General features: G+C 41.5%; 1 protein-coding gene across 3 annotated transcripts; it reads left to right on the forward strand.

The window, feature by feature from the left end:
- The first annotated feature begins 2,851 nt into the window (after positions 1–2,851).
- LOC101485614 (mothers against decapentaplegic homolog 4) lies at positions 2,852–20,607 on the forward strand. Of its 3 annotated transcripts, none has more exons than XM_014414440.3 (10): positions 2,852–3,141; positions 4,162–4,520; positions 9,177–9,351; positions 9,901–10,158; positions 10,314–10,418; positions 10,514–10,564; positions 10,810–10,993; positions 14,912–15,080; positions 15,203–15,341; positions 17,618–20,607. In XM_014414440.3, exons 2-10 carry the CDS (start codon positions 4,281–4,283, stop codon positions 17,827–17,829), a joined length of 1,533 nt encoding a protein of 510 aa, XP_014269926.1. In that variant the 5' UTR covers positions 2,852–3,141; positions 4,162–4,280; the 3' UTR covers positions 17,830–20,607. The 3 variants fall into 3 exon arrangements, with proteins under 3 accessions (XP_014269926.1, XP_014269928.1, XP_014269927.1); XM_014414442.3 differs by lacking the exon at positions 2,852–3,141 and adding an exon at positions 3,642–3,869; XM_014414441.3 differs by lacking the exon at positions 2,852–3,141 and adding an exon at positions 3,642–3,818.
- Positions 20,608–21,874: the final 1,267 nt, after the last annotated feature.

The raw sequence follows: 21,874 nt of genomic DNA on the forward strand, positions 1-21,874 counted from the left end.
AAGAGATTTTATTTTTAGAGCTTGCATTACACATATTTGTCACAGCAAATAAACCAACAAAATTCATCATAAATTTCGTCGGGAGGTGGACACAGAGCAGAGCTGGTGGTTTATAGGCTGGTGGTTACTGCACTCTGCTGGTAAGTGATGGGACTTAAACAACATACAGCCAAGTCAGGCCGTGTGTGAGTGTGTATATTTCTAGATCAGTTTTTCATTTCCCTTTCAGCTCTGGTGCTCCCTCTATTCATGAATTGTGACTGAAACTAAAATAACGAGGTCACGATTTTTAATTATCATGTTGCTCATGGACAGTGGGAGGGGAAGAAAAAGAAGTATCACTTAAGAGTGAGAAATTGGAATAAAGTGCAACTGACAAGAACAGAGAAAAGGGAGGCACTGAGAATTAAAAAATAATTGTCCTCGCAATTTCTTCAGTCAAGGTTATTTGCTAGGAATAAAGATCAGAGGACAATGAGCTCAGTGAGGGGGTGATAAGAAAGGGAAACAAAGAGAAAGATGATAGACAATTAAAGTCATATTATGGGGGCATGCCAACTACATTAGCTACCAAAGCTGATAATTAATCATCATTGTGTGCCTGTCAGTGGGTAATAGTCACATCTGTAATTGGGACAAATGGGTAACCAGTGGGGCATTTAAACTTTGGTGTGTGTGCGTGCGTGTGTGCAAAACATGCTCTCATTAACGTGAAGAGGGTAAAATGAGCGTGCCATCAAAGATAAACAGCGTCTACTCTTCATCCCAAATAAACACCGCAGCAGATGTTTTCACGTCTGTAATTAGCACCTCGTTAAGCGCAGAGGGGAAAATAATGTGTAAATAAAATAAGCAGCTGTGGAGGAGTAGCTAAAATAAAACCTTCATGTTTCACTAAACGCTGGAAGATCAATACGAAACATTTCCTTCTGCTGAGAATCGTGTTTGCAGTAACTGCAACCCTGTGTTAACAATGTTTATACTGACTAAAGATATATAACACTATGACACAGAGATTGTAAGGTATGTGTTAGATTGTATGTAAATATGTAATTACAGTGACCTCTTGCCTCATTGTAAATGTTAGACCCTCAGGTAACTTTCTTTCTAACATATGGGTGTGTGTATTTGTAAATCTTTTATTGCTGGTTTCAGTCTCTTAGATTTACCTGGTCCCCATCCGCTCTTCTCTTCCTCCCGGGCGTTGACATTTTGCCGCATTTTCCTGAGAAACAGGGTGCATGGGAGCTTCTGCACCCTGTTTGTAAGCAGCAGATCAAATTATGCACATCTAACCTTGCTGTAGCAAGAGACTACTTCTGTTTGGATCACTTCCAAACTTGTTCCGCCTCTCTACACAACTTAATTAATTCTGATTGGCTCTCGTCTCTCCAGAAAATTTTCGTCTCGATTTTTTTTTTAAATTATTATTATTTCTTGTGAGTGAAAAAAGGAAAGTAGTCGTCAACAGTGTGGAAGGGCATCCAGCAAAAAAACTGAGATTTCCATACTGGACCAGTCTCCATCTCTCCAGTGTTGTTGGCCAACACTGTGGTGGTCCTAATGCTCACCTAAGGTAAAGGAAGGGGAAAGGTGTGTTCGGGAGGCAAGGCAGAGTGGGTGGAGATCAGTGTCAGGGGTGATTTGTGACAGGAGAATAGCAGCAAGGGAAGGGTCACAAGATGGTAATAAGGCTTGTTATTATGTGTTTTTTTTGGAGACAGGAGGTGGAGCTGGAGATGGCTGAGTTGAAGGTGCTGAAATTGTCGCTGGGAGTGACTAGAGTGAACAGGATTAGAAATGAGTATATGAGAGAGACAGCTCAGGCTGAGCGATTTGGAAACAAAGTTAAGGGGGCAAGCCTGAGATGGTTTGGATATGTGGAGAGAAGGAATTGTGGATATACTGGGCTTCCAGGCAGGAGAAGAGGAAGCCCACAAAGAAGATTCATGGATGTAGTGAACGAGGACATGCAGAGGACAGAATAGGATGGCAGAGATGGGGTGAAATGAAGGCAAACGATCCACTATGGCAACCCCTAAAGAGCGCAGCAGAAAGCAGAAATGTGTAAACTGACATATTCTTACTAGACAGTATCAGTATCAAATATTGACTGAGCACAAATGTTTCCACATGATCCTTATTTAAAGAGCCATCCTGCATACAAACATACCTTGAGGAAATGTATGATTTATAAAGTTCTATTTCAGTCAAGGACAATCTAACAAAAATAATAAAATAAAAATTATATCTCATATAAGTATTTTACTGTATTTTCTCATCTGTAGCTGAGTTTTGCAGCATTTGTTTTAAAGATAGGCACAAACTTAACTGTTGCCCAAAAGCTAAATAATCTGAAACCTTTCAGTCCAGAATCACGCAAATACTGGAGACCTGTTGAAAACCACCTCTAAAGCACTCTAGTGCAGTGGAAATACCCCCAAAATTTCAAGATACCCCATGTCGAAGGTAGAATGGTTTGGTTTTGGGATAGCTGTAGCTCAGGAGACAGAGCAGGTCATCCACTTATTAGAAAGTTGATGATATGAAAGAAAAAGGGGAAAAAACATCTATATCTGTAGGGCCTTCTTCTGACACAGAAAGAAATGTAAATATATTACTTTAAAGTTTTCAAAACGGAGAGAAAACACGCCAGGTGCAGGTCAGAGTAATAGACGGGCAGGCAAAGTAAATGCATTCAGAGAAATCATGAGGTCTTTGATGTAGTGAGAAGTTGCAGCAGTAATAATTAGTTACAATATCTGTAATAGCAGCAGGTGTACTAATACAGCTAAAAGTAAAATTAAAATCATGAGTTATGAGAACGAGAGCTGGCGCTCTTTACGCATGCGCAACGCGCCACTGAAGGAAATGGTTAGAGAGGAGTGAGCAGACCAGTCGTGAGTTTCCACGAAATCTGAGATTTGACTCTGATTTAATCCCCGCTTCACTCTATAGAGTATAAAGAAGGGGTTTACGGACGTCGGAGCTTTTCCCCGTCTTTCCTTAAAACACCTGCTGGAAATTATAAGGATAACCTAGGCGGTGTGCAGGACCTGCACAGACCCATCGCTGGCCCCTGTCGGCACGGCTACTTGGGGACAGGGCTCGTCTGTTAGCCGCTACACCTGCTAACTCCAGGTAAGCGTAAAGTGGAAGGTTTGAAACACTAAAAACGAGTTTGTGTTTTTAAACTACAAAGACCTTACTCACCAAAGAGTGTTTTACTACTTGTGAGTGATCACGTTGTTGCTTGATGTCGTGTGCGGCGGAACTTGCCACAATAACAAACATGTCTGCTAACCTCACGGTTGCACGCTACGTAGTTTGCTATCAACAGTCATCTGTGCTAGCTGATATTTTGGTATCGGGTAGCAAGAACTACAAGAGAGTTGGCTTTAATTAAAGCAGTTATATCCGTGAAAGCACATCAAAATAAAATTACAGGCAAAGGCGATTAATCTATGCACCTAATATATATTTTGATCCCTCTGAATTTGTGTTGAAAAGAAAATAATACTTTGTGGCTTGTATGACCAACTTTTAATGCGCCTGTAGACCAAACCATTGTTGAGTGCCCAACCTTTAATTTTGAAGAGATTGTGCGCGCATTTCCGGTTATGTCTGTCAATTGGGAGTAATTTCCTGAAGCTTCCTCCTGAACAAGCGGCAGCCAGACTGGCGCCGCTAGTTAGCTGAGCAGCTAGCGAACACAACAACTCAAACTTAATTTTTACCCACGAATAAAAAGCTACGGGAGTTTCTAAACTCGGCTGTGGATATACGGAAGGCCGCTTCGACATGTCATTTGGTTGTTGGTGAGCTAGCATTGTCATTATGCGGCTAAAAACTTCTTTTTTCTTTATAAGGTTAGAGTTTCTGGTTCACACCTGCTGCCAGCCACCCAGACTCAAAACAGAAATCCTGTTTGTTTGTTATTGTTGTTTTGTTTTCCTGGAAAGCTAATCTGTCTTTTGAATTAACAAGGCAGTAACTCAACAGGAAAAAATGCTGTTAAAATGTTTTGTCTTATGTCTTTATATTTACCTACTGAGCTGTGCAGCACCATAATCTATTCTAGAGGTTTCAAAATTACTGAAAAGCTGAATCAGCATTTCAGCTAAACTGATTTTATTTTTTTGCTTTTCATTTTACTTCCAGAGCTTGTCACCAGTCTCATTAAGAAGCACTGCTGAACTGTGACAGTCTCTCTGCCCTAACATCTTGACAATGAGGTGAAACCGTGTCAAAAAGCCGCAGTGGGAAAAACATTAGCCGAGATGTCCATCACCAACACTCCTACCAGCAATGATGCCTGCCTTAGCATTGTACACAGCCTCATGTGTCACAGGCAGGGCGGCGAGAGCGAGACGTTTGCCAAGCGCGCCATCGAGAGCTTGGTGAAGAAGCTGAAGGAGAAAAAAGACGAACTTGACTCTCTCATTACAGCTATCACCACCAATGGGGCTCACCCGAGCAAGTGTGTGACCATTCAGAGGACACTTGATGGACGGCTGCAGGTATTTAAATATAAAGGCTGTTTCTGCTTAATACATCAGTGGTCATGAGGTTTTACACATCTATGAAAATTGCCAAAGATAGCACCGCTTGTCAGAAAAAAAATAGTATTTCTGCACCGCAAAGGTAATTTGCAAAGAGCTATTATCCAACAGATTTGGCAGATCTCAGCATCTCAGCATGGTGTGCAGTGAGTTCTTAAAGAAATTTGAGGAAACTGGACAAGAGGAGGACAAAATATATGGCAGGCCTTAAAACTAAACTAAGGAATGGCCCTTAAGATGAGCCATCTGCCAGAAATGGTGTCACTGGAAGGGAAACTAGGGCGGAAAATCAGTGGCAACAGGTGAGAGGGAAGAAACTTAATTTGATATTTTTGGATCAAATTGTCACTGATATACACAGATGAGACCAGGGGCCCGTTCTTCGTACGTCGCTCACTACATCCAAGATCAAATGACACATCCAAGATCAAATCATCGCGCTAACCGTGAGCTCGCTAATCCGGTTCCCCGAACACACCTGCTGTTGACGATTACTACAGCTGGACGCAGTAATGTGACATCACTGGGTGTCGTAAAAGGGGCTACGCATCGATAGTAGAAACATTGATCGGCAACCCTCTGATTGGTCGGCGAAAATGTCAACGGAGCGCGCTCGGCTCGGTATTTTTCGGCAGCAGAGCAAGAACTCTTGAGTGAGGGATTTCAGGAGTTTCAGAGTTTAATCAGAACGCAAGGGAACACTGCAAAGGCTGCAAAAGCAAGGAGAGAGGGCTGGCAGGAAGTTGCTGACAAATTAAACTCGTAAGTAATCCAATAATAACAATAATAATGGAGTGGATTTATATAGCGCTTTTCAAGGCACCCAAAGCGCTGTACAATGCCACTATTCAGTCACTCTCACATTCACACACTGGGGGAGGCAGCTACAGTTGTAGCCACAGCTGCCCTGGGGCAGACTGACAGAAGCCAGGCTGCCATATCGCGCCATCGGCCCCTCTGGCCAACACCAGTAGGCGGTAGGGTAGATTTATTATATTACACTATATTATCCAATATTATATTACATTATATTATAATATGTTATATTTTATCCTCTGTCACATTAGAGCCACAACAGGACCCACTAGAACATGGGAACAGGTAAAAGTGAAATATAAGAATATTCTACAGAATGGTAATATTTATCACTTATATTGCTTTTAGTCTCTTGGAAAGAGACCCTGGAATAATCTGTTTGTTTATAACAGCAACCAAGAAAAGGGCAGAGCAACAAAAGACAGGTGGTGGTCCTGCACCCCCTCGTCAACAAGTTGGTTAAGTAAATAATACCCTCACGGGAAAATCGATATCTCTCTATGAGCACACTGTCGCGCTGAGCTAAAGGATCCTGTCTGTCCCGCAATATACGCTGAATTCTGAGGACTCTCCTTATCAATCTTGCACCTTCCGCAATGGGTGGCTCGCGTATACGGACAGGACATGGCTGCGACAGACTTCCCAAATCCACCTTCGCTTTTATAGCCGTGGTCTCTCATCTTGATTACACGAAGTAATTTACAATTGCTACTCTGAAATATGAATTAAATCTGTAATAATCACATACATGTAATAGAATGTTAATAGTACATTTCCCTTTTTTAGGAAATGACCTGTGTGAAATCAATAAATGGATCAGGTGCTGCATTGTCTTTAGTTACATTGATGTTATTTATTTATGGTGAAACAGTGGTGGAATATCGCTGTTGCTTTCGTATGAATGACGCGGACATACCTGCGTGGCCGCGATCTAATCCTGTTTACATAAAGTAAACCTGCTCCCGAGCAGGTTTACGCTTACGGCTCTGTTGCTATGACAGCAAGTCCCGGATGAGCTTCGGGGAACCGACTGATCCAGGATCACGCGAAATCGTCAACAATCTAATCCGGCTAACCTACTTAGCGAGGTACGAAGAACGGGCCCCAGGAGAGAGGTACAACAGTGAAAATCTATAGCCATCTGTAAAACACAGTGGAGACTATGTCATGGTTTTGCACTGTCATCATGTAAGTTTGAAAATTGCATGAATATATTCTTTTTCCCCAGAGGCCCATAAAAAACATACATGGGCCAATAAAACGCTGATCCACTGACCCGAGGGCTTTTAAACTGTATGCTAACATCTACTCCATCAGAACGTCTGTTATCTGCAGCAGGAAACGTCACATCAAAGTGCAGGGCAAACCTCAGAGAATCCTGATATGCTCGCTTTTCTTGAGCGCACCCGCCACATTTTCTTTTAAAGGCTTACAAACACACATACTCACTCATTTACTAGCACGTTTAAACATGCCGACACACAGGTGAACATATACCTAATGTAGGGCTGCCACGATTTGTCGACTAGTCACGATTACGTCGACTATCAAAATCGTCGACGACTGATTTAATAGTCGACGCGTCGTTTGAAGCTTTGTAAGATCCCAAAAGACGCAGGAATAAGTAGCAGGATTTAAGAGTGTAATAACGGACTGAAACAGAAGATGGCAGCACTGCATGTACAAGGATGCCAGCTGCCGTTAAACCCCGAAGAAGAAGAAGAAGCAGCTGTGTCCCAGAAATCATAGCGCGGCCCAGCTTAGTTTCCAACAATGGCGGCAGCTAGTTAGTTTTAATATTACTCTTATTATTCTTTCTGGGTCAGAAAATAAACGTTTAACGTATTTTCAGGCGAGAATGTAGCTGTGTAAACCTCAAATATCGGCTCAGTTTATCAGGACACCACATATTTTCAAAAGCGCTCCGACGTTTTCGGAGACGTCTGTTACCCACTAGCTCGATAGCGAGCCGGGGACTAGGTCACTAGCGCGGTGAGAACACCGGACTCCCGGCAAATTGTTTTCTAACCCACCGCCGTCTTTCGCTACTCAGGTTAAATATATATGAGTCACTTAGATAAATTAAAAAAGTTGTTGTTTGGCTTTTTTTTTTTTTTGTATTTTATTTGTTCCTGAGTAAATCGGTTTGTCTGAGATTAAAGTTATAGTTTTTACACAGCTGAATAAACGTCAAGCAGACAGCTGATTATCAGAAGTGTGAGATGCTGGAGAATATACTCCGGTGTCCTGTTATATTTTAGATAGCAAGGAGTTTATTAAACTTCACCGAAACAATCTGCAAATTTCATTAAAATTGAATAAACTATCATCTTGTCTTTATTTTTAGTTAGCACCTTAAACACTTAAAGCTGTAAGCTAATGATAGTTATATAAGAGCAGATGCTGCTGGTGCAATAAGCTGTAGTTTTACGTCCAGTGGATGATGATCTGATTAGTCGACTAATCGCATAAATAATCGGTGACTAGTCGACTATCAAAATAATCGTTTGTGGCAGCCCTAACCTAATGGTAATTCATCCAGTCAGAACTCTTTTTGCCTCCTGCTAATGTAAGAAGGACTTCCAAGAAAAAAAGAGGAAATTTTTATGCCTTACTTTAGGTTGTATGTACCGTATTTCCCGGACTACAAAGTGCACCTGAATATTAGCCGCACAAGCTAAAATCAGGGGAAAATCCTGTTTTGTACATACATTAGCCACACCTGACTAAAAGCCGCAGGTGTTTCAATGTTGTCTTATCATATGTAAGAGAATATGCACAAAGGGAATTGTCAGGAAAGAGATGGCTGTTTGGAGACACATCCCTTTTATTAATATTTTGAAAAACAAGTTATGGGTACATATTTGCATAACTTTTTAGGTATATGTACAAGTAGCGGTAATTACAAGTACGAAACATGTACTGTGCTTCATAAATGAGTAACAAATGTAGTACATAACAATAACCTACAGCACACCAGAAAAATAGATTCAGACTACCTTTTAGGCTCAGGTGCAACGACACGGCTTTAACAAGAAGAAAAGTCAGTCATTCACCATCTTTCTCTTCTTCCTGCGCACTAAAACCACCAAAGTCCTCTTCTCCAGTGTCGGAAACGAACAGGCTCAGGGTGGCTTCGTCATCCACTCTCAGCTTTCCTTCCTTCGTTTTCACATTTTTCCACGCTGTCAGATTCCACCGGTGGAGTTGAGCATAACTTGCTTTTCGCAAGATTATTGCCGCTCGTCATCCACGTCTCCCGCTGAACGCGTAGCACTACTTTGAAGTTTGTTTTTCGCGCTACTTGTACGGCACTATGTTGCCTGGCGGATGGACATGTGACCAACATACCACTCTTGAACCCCGATACTGTGTGTCTGATCGCATGCCCTTCCGCCAGGCAACGTAGTGCCGTACAACAGCGGAACAAACAAAACAAATCGTCTTACAATATGACAAAAATCATGGACAATCCATAGAAAAGCCGCAGGGTTCAAAGCTTGTGCAAAAAGTAGCGGCTTATAGCCCGACAATTACGGTACCTTCATTTATTTGACATTGTTAATTGTCAATGATTTTGTTTTCCTTTTTTTTTTCTTTGTTTGCATTCATAATAATTTGTGACACATAAATGCAATGGTATTGTATTTACAGATATTATATACAGTTAAACTATTAAAACATCGGTTTCCGTTTGAGAAATATCAATGAGCTACACAAAAGTTGACAATAGGCGTTCTTTTCTGCAGCAAGAATATAAATGAATTAACTCTGTTTTCTGTTTCTCATTGTTCCCAGGTGGCTGGACGTAAAGGCTTCCCTCATGTAATCTATGCACGGCTGTGGCGCTGGCCTGACCTGCATAAGAATGAACTGAAGCACGTGAAATACTGCCAGTTTGCCTTTGACCTCAAGTGTGACTGTGTGTGCGTGAACCCCTATCACTATGAGAGGGTGGTGTCTCCTGGTATAGGTGAGTAATGTTGGTGGGGTTCATTTAAGATTTGCAGTTGATCCAGTTATAATCTGAGTTACAAATTTGGCTACCAACAGTTAATAAAACACATTTGTGGACGTACAAAGTTACTGTGAAGCATTTCGCTTTTATTCATTCATTTGGTAGTTTTGTTAAAAAAAAAAAAAAAAAAAAAAAGGTAATACTTGCCTGATGAGGTATTGATGGATAAAAGGTTATGTGTTTATTGTAATACCTGTGCTGATTTTCTAATATTGTCTCTAACATATGCCCTCCATATGATAATATTTTAAAACTGAAACTAATACAAAAATAAGCCCAAACTAAACATTTTCAAAAATAAAAACTAAACTGAATCAAAAACAAGAATCAAAATTTAATTTAAAAAAAACACAAAACTATAATAACTCTGGTCTGTAACACAGATTGTAGTTTGACAGCTGCTTTGCCGCCTTAAGTGTTGTGATATTTACACACATCTGCATACCCATGAGCATCTGGTGCTGCCAGTGACCTGTTCCACCTGTCCTTTCTCTCGGTGTGCAGACTTATCAGGACTGACCATAAACAGCTCCGCCGGGCACAGCTCATCCATGATCGTTAAGGATGAGTTTGATTTTGACGGACAGCAGAGTGTGTCCTCCATTGATGGCAGCCACTCCCTTCAGACCATCCAGCATCCCCCAACCAGTAGTCGGCCACCACCGTCGGAATCATTTCCAACTCCAACTCTGCTCCCGCCCCCTGAGCCCTCCACCTCTGCCTCAACGGCATCCTTTCCTGCTGTTGCTGCTGGATCAGGCAGTAAGATACAGTCATAAAACATCACCTCGTAAACTTGCTTGTCAGTGTGAACGTTTCATACAGTCTGCTTCTCGTCTTTGAAAGTGTGTTGCACTTTTTGGAGTTCCTTGTCTTTGTCTGTCCAGCTTCAGATCTGACTTTCGTTCTCTCCTCAGATCCCACCTCCGCCTGGCCCAGGAACGGCTTCACTCCCACCATACCCCACCACAGCAACGGGCATCTACAGCATCACCCTCCTATACCACATCCAGCACACTACTGTAGGTACACACTGACACTACAGCTGTAACTGTTTATAAAATCACAGACTTTTCTTTGCAGAGCAGGTGATCGCTGACATCTCTCTCTTTCTCAGGGCCAGTGCACAATGAGCTCGCCTTTCAGCCTCCTATATCCAATCATCCAGGTGAGGAAACGCAGCCCACCCACCCAAATACACAAACCCTGTTTCAGGGGTGAATACAATAGAAAGTCTGATTTGAAAGCATCACACTTTTATAAATGTAAAATGTAGTTTGGTTTTTCTTTCATTATAGATTTATATATACATATATAACTCAAAGATAAGAAAGTTTATGTAGCCTTGAGGATTAACTATGGTTTATTTCTATTGATGTGAAATTATTGAGATCTTCTTACCCTCTGTTTCAGCTCCTGACTACTGGTGTTCCATTGCCTACTTTGAGATGGATGTTCAGGTTGGGGAGACATTTAAAGTGCCCTCCTCGTGCCCCATAGTGACTGTAGATGGCTATGTGGACCCCTCAGGCGGTGACAGGTTCTGTTTGGGCCAGCTCAGTAATGTACATCGCACTGAGGCTATCGAGAGAGCAAGGTAGGCACCAACAAGAATAATGAACTGAGATTTTAACGTGTTTTGCTTGGTTTGCGTTTTTGTTTGTTTGTTTGTTTTGTATTGTTTTTTTACTAGGGATGGGTAAAATAGCACCGGTTCTGACATAAATGGTAGTAACCAGACCGAAAAGCAGCGCACATTTCGGTGCTTTATTTCGGTGCTTTTTTTTTTCCTGAGCTGTGATACACTTTAGATTCTAGCCAATCATTTTACGTTTCCGAGGATAGTAGGCGGGTCCAGGTACATACGTTCTTTTAGAGCAGAGCTACAGATTAAAATGCCCAAGGCGAAGCGGTCAAATGTATGGCTGTACTTCACAGCAAAAGATGCAAACTCAGCAGCCTGCAACAAGTGCTTTAAGCTGATACTGTCAAAGGAGGTAACACCTCAAATCCAATGAAACACCTGGCGACGCATAGAGGTTTTTTTTTTTTTTTTTTTTTTTTTTTTTTTAAGCCGAGAAATGCGCCGTATTTGATAGCTTGCTGCGAGACCTCACTCCGTGCACATCTACTGCGGGTGGGTTGCCTGTTATCGGACCCAGAGCAACATCCCCCAAAAACCCGAAGAATAGAGTCCTGGCCCCTAGCCCTGCCAGTGTAGCAGAAATGATGAGGATGATGATCGCAGCAGCAGCCGTTCTTCTCTGCGTGAGTAGCTTCATGTTGTTCGTGTGTAATTTACGTTGAGTAGGCTAACCACGTTATTACATTAATGCAGGTAAGGTGAACTAGCAAACATTATCATAGCTACATGCGGCTGTCTTCTTGTTTGATGGCAGATACTCCCTTCACCCTGGCCAAAAAGGCTAAAATGACCAAAGAAAAAGTGGAAAACAGTTAAACATGAGAGGTTTTTGGACAAAGTTTGTGTTTTTTCCATTGTTTAAGCACTGCTTCCAGCCAAGAGTGATACCATATATGCCCCATAGCTGCAGAAAAGGCTAACATTGTTATCTTTTTACAAAAAAACCCAGCTGAACATGAGAGGTTTTTGGACAAAGTTGGTGTTCTCCATTCTTTGAGCACTGTTTGAGCACCGGCACAGTTTCAAAAGTACCGATTTGGCACCGGTATCGGATAAAACCTAAACGATACCCATCCCTATTTTTTACAGATTAGTTGTATCAGTTTTGGTTAAATGTTTGAAACTGAACAGTACCATATGTTACATACAGCCACGTGAAAAACCAAATGCACCACACCAGTCAACTGTTTACCAGCAAACCACCTTTACCAGCAATAACTCAAAGTAATCATTTTCTGTGTGACTTAATCAGTCTCTTACATCATTGTGTAATTTTGGCGTGCTCTTCTTTACACCTTTGATTCGGTTTATTGTGATTTGTGGCCATTTGTTTATGTGTAGATCTCTAAAGGTCCTGTCAAAGCAGGTCTTGAGTATGGTGTTCTTAAGTATTGGTTTTCTTGAGTATTGGTCTTGAGGTCTGGACTTTGGCTGGGCCAAATCCACATCTCAGTCATGCTGTTGTAGATTTGCTGCTGTGCTAGGGATCATTGTCCTGTTGCATGACGACCTTTTAGCCAAGCTGTAGTTGTCCTACTGATAACCTCACTTTTGACTTTAGAATACGTTGCTATACAGGAGATTTCATGGTTGCCTCATTTAGAACAAGGTGCTCAGGTCCTGTGGTTACAAAACACACCAAAATCCTCACATGACCACCACCGTGCTTGACAGTTGTTATGAGGTATTTGTGCTAATATGTTGTTTGTTTTATGCCAAATGTGGTGCTGTGGATTATAGCCACAGTCTAAAGGACAATCTTCCAGAAATCTGGCAGTTTTTTCATATAAAACTTTGCAAACGAATCCGTGCTGCCGTGTTCTTTGTAGAGAGATGTTTTCTTCTGGCAGCACTTCCATACAAGCCACACTGTTTTGAACGTCATGCTTAGATGAGTGATATGTTTGTGGGGTTTTTGTTTTGTTTTATTTTTTTGCAGTTTCTCTGAGCATTGACCTTGAGGCCAGGGAAGATTGGCAGCTCTCTTGAATGTTTTCTACTTGTTAATGTCTTTCTTACTGTAGAATGACAAACTTCAATTTGTTTGGAAATAGGGCTGCCACAAACGATTATTTTGATAGTCGACTAGTCACCGATTATTTATGCGATTAGTCGACTAATCAGATCATCATCCACTGGACGTAAAACTACAGCTTATTGCACCAGCAGCATCTGCTCTTATATAACTATCATTAGCTTACAGCTTTAAGCTTTTAAGGTGCTAACTAAACATAAAGACAAGATGATAGTTTATTCAATTTTAATGAAATCTGCAGATTGTTTCGGTGAAGTTTAATAAACTCCTTGCTATCTAAAATATAACAGGACACCGGAGTATATTCTCCAGCATCTCACACTTCTGATGATCAGCTGTCTGCTTGACGTTTATTCAGCTGTGTAAAAACTATAACTTTAATCTCAGCCAAACCGATTTACTCAGGAACAAATAAAATACAAAAAAAAAAAAAAAAAAAAAAAAGCCAAACAACAACATTTTTAATTTATCTAAGTGACTCATATATATTTAACCTGAGTCGCGAAAGACGGCGGTGGGTTTGAAAACAATTTGCCGGGAGTCCGGTGTTCTCACCGCGCTAGTGAGCCTAGCCCCCGGCTAGCTATCGAGCTAGTGGGTAACAGACGTCTCCGAAAACGTCGGAGCGCTTTTGAAAATATGTGGTGTCCTGATAAACTGAGCCGATATTTGAGGTTTACACAGCTACATTCTCGCCTGAAAATATGTTAAACGTTTATTTTGTGACCCAGAAAGAATAATAAGAGTAACATTAAAACTAACTAGCTGCCGCCATTGTTGGAAACTAAGCTGGGCCGCGCTATGAATTCTGGGACACAGCTGCTTCTTCTTCTTCGGGGTTTAACGGCAGCTGGCATCTTTGTACATGCTGTGCTGCCATCTTCTGTTTCAGTCCGTTATTACACTCTTAAATCCTGCTATTATTCCTGCGTCTTTTGCGATCTTACAAAGCTTCAAACGACACGTCGACTATTAAATCAGTCGTCGACGATTTTGGTAGTCGACGTAATCGTGACTAGTCGACAAATCGTGGCAGCCCTATTTGGAAATGACCCTCCAACTCTTCCCAGATTGATGGACAGCAGTAATTGTTTCTCTAAGATCACTGCTGATGTCTGTCCTCTTTGTCACAAACCTGGATGCTCCAAAATTTCTGCTTTTGTCAAGGTGGTCACATTTGCTGGTGATCAAAGAATAAAGTCCATTTGATGAATTTCTACGTACCCTCTTAAATCATATGGATGCAGTAAGATTGCCAAGAGAAAAATGTCTTTTCACATGACTGTAGGTAGAAATTTCAGAAGAATCTGTTCTTCTTATAACTTCCGTTTATGCCTTCCTGTTTACTTAAAGAGACCCTTTATTCTACTGGCATGAGAAGTCATTTGACTTGAAACATAACGTTTGGCACTTTTTGCTACATTTTAAGCGACAACTTGCGTATTTCCTGTAAATGTGACAATGGGTGTTCTGTGGGTCATGCCATCCTCAACTATAGATTTAGAGAAGTGAGGAGTTGCATAATAGAGGAATATCAGAGGAGGCAGCTGGAGTCTCCTATAAACATGAATTTTACAGGAATAATTTCAAACATTTACCTCTGAGGCTGAATGAAAGTAGATTTTGGAATTGCTGTTTGTTTTGTGTAAATATGTGTCCACATCAAAAATGACAATCACATTGTGTGTTTACCTTTGAAATGATCTATGGATCAAGGCCTTGTTTATGTGTAATTTCTGAGTGCAAAGCTGACATTTATAGGAAGTGCACACCATGTTTTGGGGAAAGTCACTCCAGTTCATTCTCTTTCTCATGTTTTCCTTCTTTTCTGACAGACTACACATTGGTAAAGGGGTCCAGCTGGAGTGTAAAGGCGAGGGAGATGTGTGGGTGCGATGCCTCAGTGACCATGCTGTGTTTGTTCAGAGTTACTACCTGGACAGAGAGGCGGGCCGAGCCCCCGGTGACGCAGTTCACAAAATCTACCCCAGCGCTTACATCAAGGTGAGGCCACAGGTTTCAGTCCACAGCAATTTTTCCTGTGTAATAAACTTGTCAGCTTTCATATATTTTGGTTTGAGAAATGTAAATAAAAACAGTATTCAGAGTGTCGTCTGTCCCACCAGGTATTCGACTTGCGTCAGTGCCACAGACAGATGCAACAGCAGGCTGCTACGGCTCAAGCAGCAGCAGCAGCTCAAGCAGCAGCTGTGGCTGGAAATATACCTGGACCTGGATCAGTAGGAGGGATAGCTCCTGCTATTAGTAAGATATAGCAACTGCAAATACTGATGCTATGAACAGAAATTAAATCAAAATGATTTTATGGACTCCTGCTCAGTAGAGTCTTGACTACCCCACTCCAAAACTGAAGCTGGAAATCTTTGGATGTGTTACTTTTCATATAGACATAAGCTGAGTGTCTGTACATCCAAAACCTCACAATATTGAGTTTACTGTCATCTAAGTATAAGAAAAACAATCATCTGAAAAACATATTTTGATTTAAAAATGTCCTTACTATTAAGTTTAATAAATAGCTTCACTTGTAGTTGATGAGAATCACTTGTAAGCTCACCTGAAGACTTTTCCTGGATATTACCTGACGGAGGTGAACAGAAGAACACAACTGTTTGATACAGTGGGGCAAAAAAGTATTTAGTCAGCCACCGATTGTGCAAGTTCCCCCACTTAAAATGATGACAGAGGTCAGTAATTTGCACCAGAGGTACACTTCAACTGTGAGAGACAGAATGTGAAAAAAAAATCCATGAATCCACATGGTAGGATTTGTAAAGAATTTATTCGTAAATCAGGGTGGAAAATAAGTATTTGGTCACCTCAAACAAGGAAAATCTCTGGCTCTCACAGACCTGTAACGTCTTCTGTAAGAAGCTTTTCTGTCCCCCACTCGTTACCTGTATGAATGGCACCTGTTTGAACTCATCATCTGTATAAAAGACACCTGTCCACAGCCTCAAACAGTCAGACTCCAAACTCCGCCATGGCCAAGACCAAAGAGCTTTCGAAGGACACCAGGAAAAGTATTGTAGACCTGCACCAGACTGGGAAGAGTGAATCTACAATAGGCAAGCAGCTTGGTGTGAAAAAATCAACTGTGGGAGCAATCATCAGAAAATGGAAGACATGCAAGACCACTGATAATCTCCCACGATCTGGGGCTCCACGCAAGATCTCATCCCGTGGGGTCAAAATGATCATGAGAACGGTGAGCAAAGATCCCAGAACCACACGGGGGGACCTGGTGAATGACCTGCAGAGAGCTGGGACCAAAGTAACAAAGGTCACCATCAGTAACACACTACAACGGCAGGGAATCAAATCCCGCAGTGCCAGACGTGTTCCGCTGCTGAAGCCAGTGCATGTCCAGGCCCGTCTGAAGTTTGCCAGAGAGCACATGGATGATACAGCAGAGGATCGGGAGAATGTCATGTGGTCAGATGAAACCAAAGTAGAACTTTTTGGTATAAACTCAACTCGTCGTGTTTGGAGGAAGAAGAATACTGAGTTGCATCCCAAGAACACCATACCTACTGTGAAGCATGGGGGTGGAAACCTCATGCTATGGGGCTGTTTTTCTGCCAAGGGGACAGGACGACTGATCCATGTTAAGGACAGAATGAATGGGGCCATGTATCGTGAGATTTTGAGCCAAAACCTCCTTCCATCAGTGAGAACTTTGAAGATGAAACGAGGCTGGGTCTTCCAACATGACAATGATCCAAAACACACCGCCCGGGCAACAAAGGAGCGGCTCCGTAAGAAGCATTTGAAAGTCCTGGAGTGGCCTAGCCAGTCTCCAGACCTCAACCTCATAGAAAATCTGTGGCGGGAGTTGAAAGTCCGTGTTGCTCGGCGACAGCCCCAAAACATCACTGCTCTCGAGAAGATCTGCATGGAGGAATGGGCCAAAATACCAGCTACTGTGTGTGCAAACCTGGTAAAGACCTATAGTAAACGTTTGACCTCTGTTATTGCCAACAAAGGTTATGTTACAAAGTATTGAGTTGTATTTTTGTTATTGACCAAATACTTATTTTCCACCCTGATTTACGAATAAATTCTTTACAAATCCTACCATGTGGATTCATGGATTTTTTTTTTTCACATTCTGTCTCTCACAGTTGAAGTGTACCTCTGGTGCAAATTACTGACCTCTGTCATCATTTTAAGTGGGGGAACTTGCACAATCGGTGGCTGACTAAATACTTTTTTGCCCCACTGTATAGTCAGCTCAGATACTGAATTCTCTATGGTTGCTTTTATTCATAGAGTTTTTGGGGATATTGCTTCTGATAGTCCAGTGAGTTTACAGCTAGTGGTTTTCTGGCCTCCTGCAGGCTGTGTACTAAGCACACTATCCCCCTTGCTGTGCTCTGGTACAGAGACATGGATACTTTAGACTTGTTCCCAACATTGTCCCGAATTCATCTGTGAAAATTGCCTGATTGAGGGATGCATTTTGGGTTGGTTTGTTTTTGTCACAGTGGTTTTAATTGTGTCTTTCTGTCTCCTGTCAGGTTTGTCAGCAGCAGCTGGAATCGGTGTGGACGACCTGCGGAGGTTATGTATTCTCAGGATGAGCTTTGTTAAAGGCTGGGGGCCTGACTACCCACGCCAGAGCATCAAGGAGACCCCCTGCTGGATTGAGATCCACCTGCATAGAGCTCTGCAGTTACTGGACGAGGTTCTGCACACTATGCCTATAGCAGACCCACAGCCTCTCGACTGAGATCTTTGTAACAGCAGCATACAGTGGCAATGGAAAGTCTTCCTCTGTGAATTGTTTTGGGTAGAGAAGGTGAAACTGAAGCTGTCCCACATGAATAAATACTTCCAGGTGTGTTTAAAGCACCTTCTGTGCACTGTGGCCCTAACTTTAGCTCGTGACACTAAATTAGCGGAAGCAGTTTATTAAAAATGCTTATCCACATTTTTGATAGATGGCTTTAATTTGGAATGACTGGAATGGCTTAAAGTCACACAGCTTCAAAGTATAAATCACCAAACATGCACAAGGTTGACCTGCAGACCCCATTAAACTGGAATGTTCACCAACACAACCACCCCACTACTGACGGATATTAAAATCACACGCAGGCAAAAACATCTGTGTATTACTGGTTTGTGTTGTGTCAAGTTTTATTTAAACTGTTACAGACTGCTTTACACTTGGAGAAAGGCACAGGTTCATTCAGCTGTCAGGCTGAATAGCAAAGCAGCAGCACCCCCAACACTCAGAGGAGGGAAACCCCTCAACACCAGCTCGATTCTCACCCATCCACAAATGTTGCAGGAGAAAACAACATGCCCCCGTGCCTGAAGACTGCTTCCAGCTCCCTAACTGAAACATCTCTGTGGACTTGGGGTTTTTTGTTTGTTTGCTTTTTGGTGTGGTGTTGTCAAAGTACAGGTTTGGACTTCAAGTGATAGGTGCAAGTCTGTGCCCATGGGTGTCCTGATGTCCTAGTTTCACCAGTTATTATACAGTGTTCTGTGCAATGAGCAGAACATCTGGATTGGAGATCTTGTGGCGGGGTGTTTTATCATACTAGAAGAGCTTTCTGTCATGCTAGATGTTGCATTTAGATGGGCGTCAAAGTAACATTCGTACAAAAGCTCAGAGTCAAGATTTCCCAGCAGACGTTTGGTGTCTCAAGAATAACTGAAAAATAAGTAATAACGTTTGTTAGCTTAGCACTTCAAAACCAGCGTTACAACATGCTTTACACCAGACACACACTGCACATAACAAAATTCACATAAGCATACACAAATGATTCATTTCTGGCAAGAGGCCTTTGTAGATGATCATTCAGTCTTCTTTTAAACCATGGTCGCCTCCCATCGGTTTCAGATACACCCTCCATAATGCCGCCATGATACTCGGGCTCTGTACCTCCTCACTTTTGTGCTGAGAACACAAAGAGAAAAGCTGAGATTCTTTGGGTACAATAAGATGAGCAGAGCAGAGGCAGACTGCTAATTTTTATCTGTGATGTGCTTGCAGAATAATGAGCAGGCTTTGTTTTGGCAAACCAAAGCGATAAATACTGAGAAACGGTATAAATGTGTGATCATGACAGCATGAAAGTCCAGTCACTGGCAGCTGTTTCTCAACCTCTGTTAGCTGAGGTTTCTTTAATTGGATTTTAAAGGCCTAGACCTAATTGCACTTAAATACCTTATGACTTGCAGCCCACTTATCCAGGTCACCTGTGTGTAGTTTACCCACAAAGAGAAGGAGAGTTTAAGGCGGTTAACAGCAATATTGATATATTTTCTTGGTTTTATTTTTGTTACCTTTCTTTGTAAATTTTTAGCACTTTACTTTTTTTCCTCGATTTAATTCAATAACCATTGTTTTGAGGTGGCGAATGAACAGTAGAGCAAATAGGCTGGTTTACAGCTAACGCAGGGCTGTGATCAGGCAGCATCGTGTGATGCTTTGTAATGAAAACATACTGTATGCAGCATTGGGATACCTTTTGCCCTCTCACTTTTCATTTAAACACATCTTAGTTTTTCTTTTGGCTTATCAGACTTTTTTTCCTCTTCTTTTGATTTGCAGTTTTGTTTTCCTCTTTAATCCATGTAAATAACTTTGCTTTCGAAATGCATGTCAGTGTTTGCATGAATTTTAATGTCAAAGAAAGCCCTTTTTAAAATGGAGTGATTCATTTGCTCTGCATTACATGCAAATTATCATCAGAAGAGAGTAGAAACCAGCACCTGCTGTGTACTGATGTTTGTGTGTTGTAGTAAAGGCAAATAGAGGGAATCTGCATAGACGTAACTTACTCAAATGATCTAATGAATTCATGTAAAAATTTTAGCACGTCCTATTAAAAAAAGGCACCTTAAAGACATAAATCTCTGGTTATTAGCGGTCCACCTCTAATAAACGACCACTTCGCTTGCAGGTTGAAACCTGAAACGGGTGAAGTGTGACAAACTAGTCAAGAAAAGCGCGTCTGATGGATTCTGTTGCACTGTTTGATGCAAGTTGTCACATGTTGATCAGTCGCAACCATCAACTCACGCTTGTTATTTTAACACACAAACTTCCGCTCAGTCATAGCTTCATGAAAAGGATTTTTCTTCACGAATGTCCGTCTGTCCTTTTATTCTTTGTTCACAGGGATCTTCACAACCCAACAAGTAACCATAACTAAGCCGTGGTTCGCTTTCCTCATCCCTGTTTGCATTATGTCACCATCATTTTGAAGAGCTGTGTTCAAAAATGTTAAAATCTTGACACTTCTTATTATGGATCTAATCTATTGCATGGCAGGAAACAGGATAGAGAATTTATGCTGAAGAATAGAGTCCGTTATATGATGTTGTGCTTTAAGGTGGACAGATGTTTTTATATAACTTGCGGTTATTATAGGAGCCAAAAGACAGCTCAGATGAGTTGATGCTGACTACTATGACAAATTGCAGATATAAAGTTTACCTGTATTTCTTATGTGAGAGTCTATAATTAAAAATGGCCTGATATTCTCTACACAGTGTCCTGTTCTTTTTTTTCACAGCAACATAAGAAAGCAATTATTAAATGAGGTGATCCTTAATGAAAAGGCCTGGATAGACACACGGGAGTGTACAGTTACACCAGAGCTCAAGTTAAAGTTAGAAGAACACTTTTAATTTCAACAAAGAACAAAGGATTGAAAAGCTCAGCTGATGTCTGTTTCAGTGCTGCTACTTTTACTGGCTCCACTTTTGATAATTCCTCTGATCTTAAGAGGTGATTTAAGTGTACAAAGAAGAGTTGAGACAAATGTTTTATAAAACAAGTAATGAAAAATATATCAATCAAGAGAAGGGTGCGTGGGTATGCCATGGCACACGATCATTGGAGACACATATATATGGCACAACCAAGACCTGGATATCCCTCCAAAACTGATGGGAAAACTGGTCTGGAGGCTGCTGAGAGGCCTACAGCAGCATTAGGGGAGCTGCAGGAATTTCTGGCGAGCAATGGTCGTGTACTAAATGGGCTGTAGTGGCAAGACATGAACCATCCAACCCTGAATACGTTTTGCAACCGTGTACACCAGGTTATTAAAAAGCATGTGGGGCCATGTTGAACTTTGTAGCCATAATTCCTACAGCACTGCACATCACCAGGACATCATGATCACGGTGGCAGCGTTATGCTTTGGGGCTGATTTTCCTCTGCTGGGACTTGTGCTTTAGTCAGGGTGGTAGAAGTTTTAACACAAGAAGACATCTAAAGATAAAGAACAGTTTTATCTTTTGCTGTAACAAGTTAAAGCATATAATCAACAAAAAAATGACTTCAACAAAGAAGATTTTCAATACCCCATCCACTCAGAGCCCATACCTGAATCCCACCTGTGTCCTGGAGATGCCCTTTGCAAAGAAAAGTGGGTAAATATTGACCCCACCCCCTCATTCAAATGCACTTTTGCTATATTTCATATCTCCCCTCATTCTTCTTTTTGCTCTGTTGCACCCATTTTTTTCCATGTTCGTTTGTCACAGAAGACATTTGGACAACAAATCAAGAAAATGATTTTTAAAGGACATCCATGAGGTCAGAGGACACAGCAGACCCTGCCTTATTTACACGTGTAGTTTTCCAACTGTCACAGCTCAAAACCTCTGGGGCAACAAGCATTCTGTAAATACACACATTCTTTATAATACCAGCAGAACAACGTGCACTTCAGCTGATGTTTAATTAAAAAGAATAGAAGGCACATGTGGGTGGGCTTTTTCAAATTTACTGCCTGATGAAAACC

Source organism: Maylandia zebra, linkage group LG12 (genome assembly GCF_041146795.1).
Source record: "Maylandia zebra isolate NMK-2024a linkage group LG12, Mzebra_GT3a, whole genome shotgun sequence".
In the NCBI taxonomy this organism is placed as follows: Eukaryota; Metazoa; Chordata; class Actinopteri; order Cichliformes; family Cichlidae; genus Maylandia; species Maylandia zebra.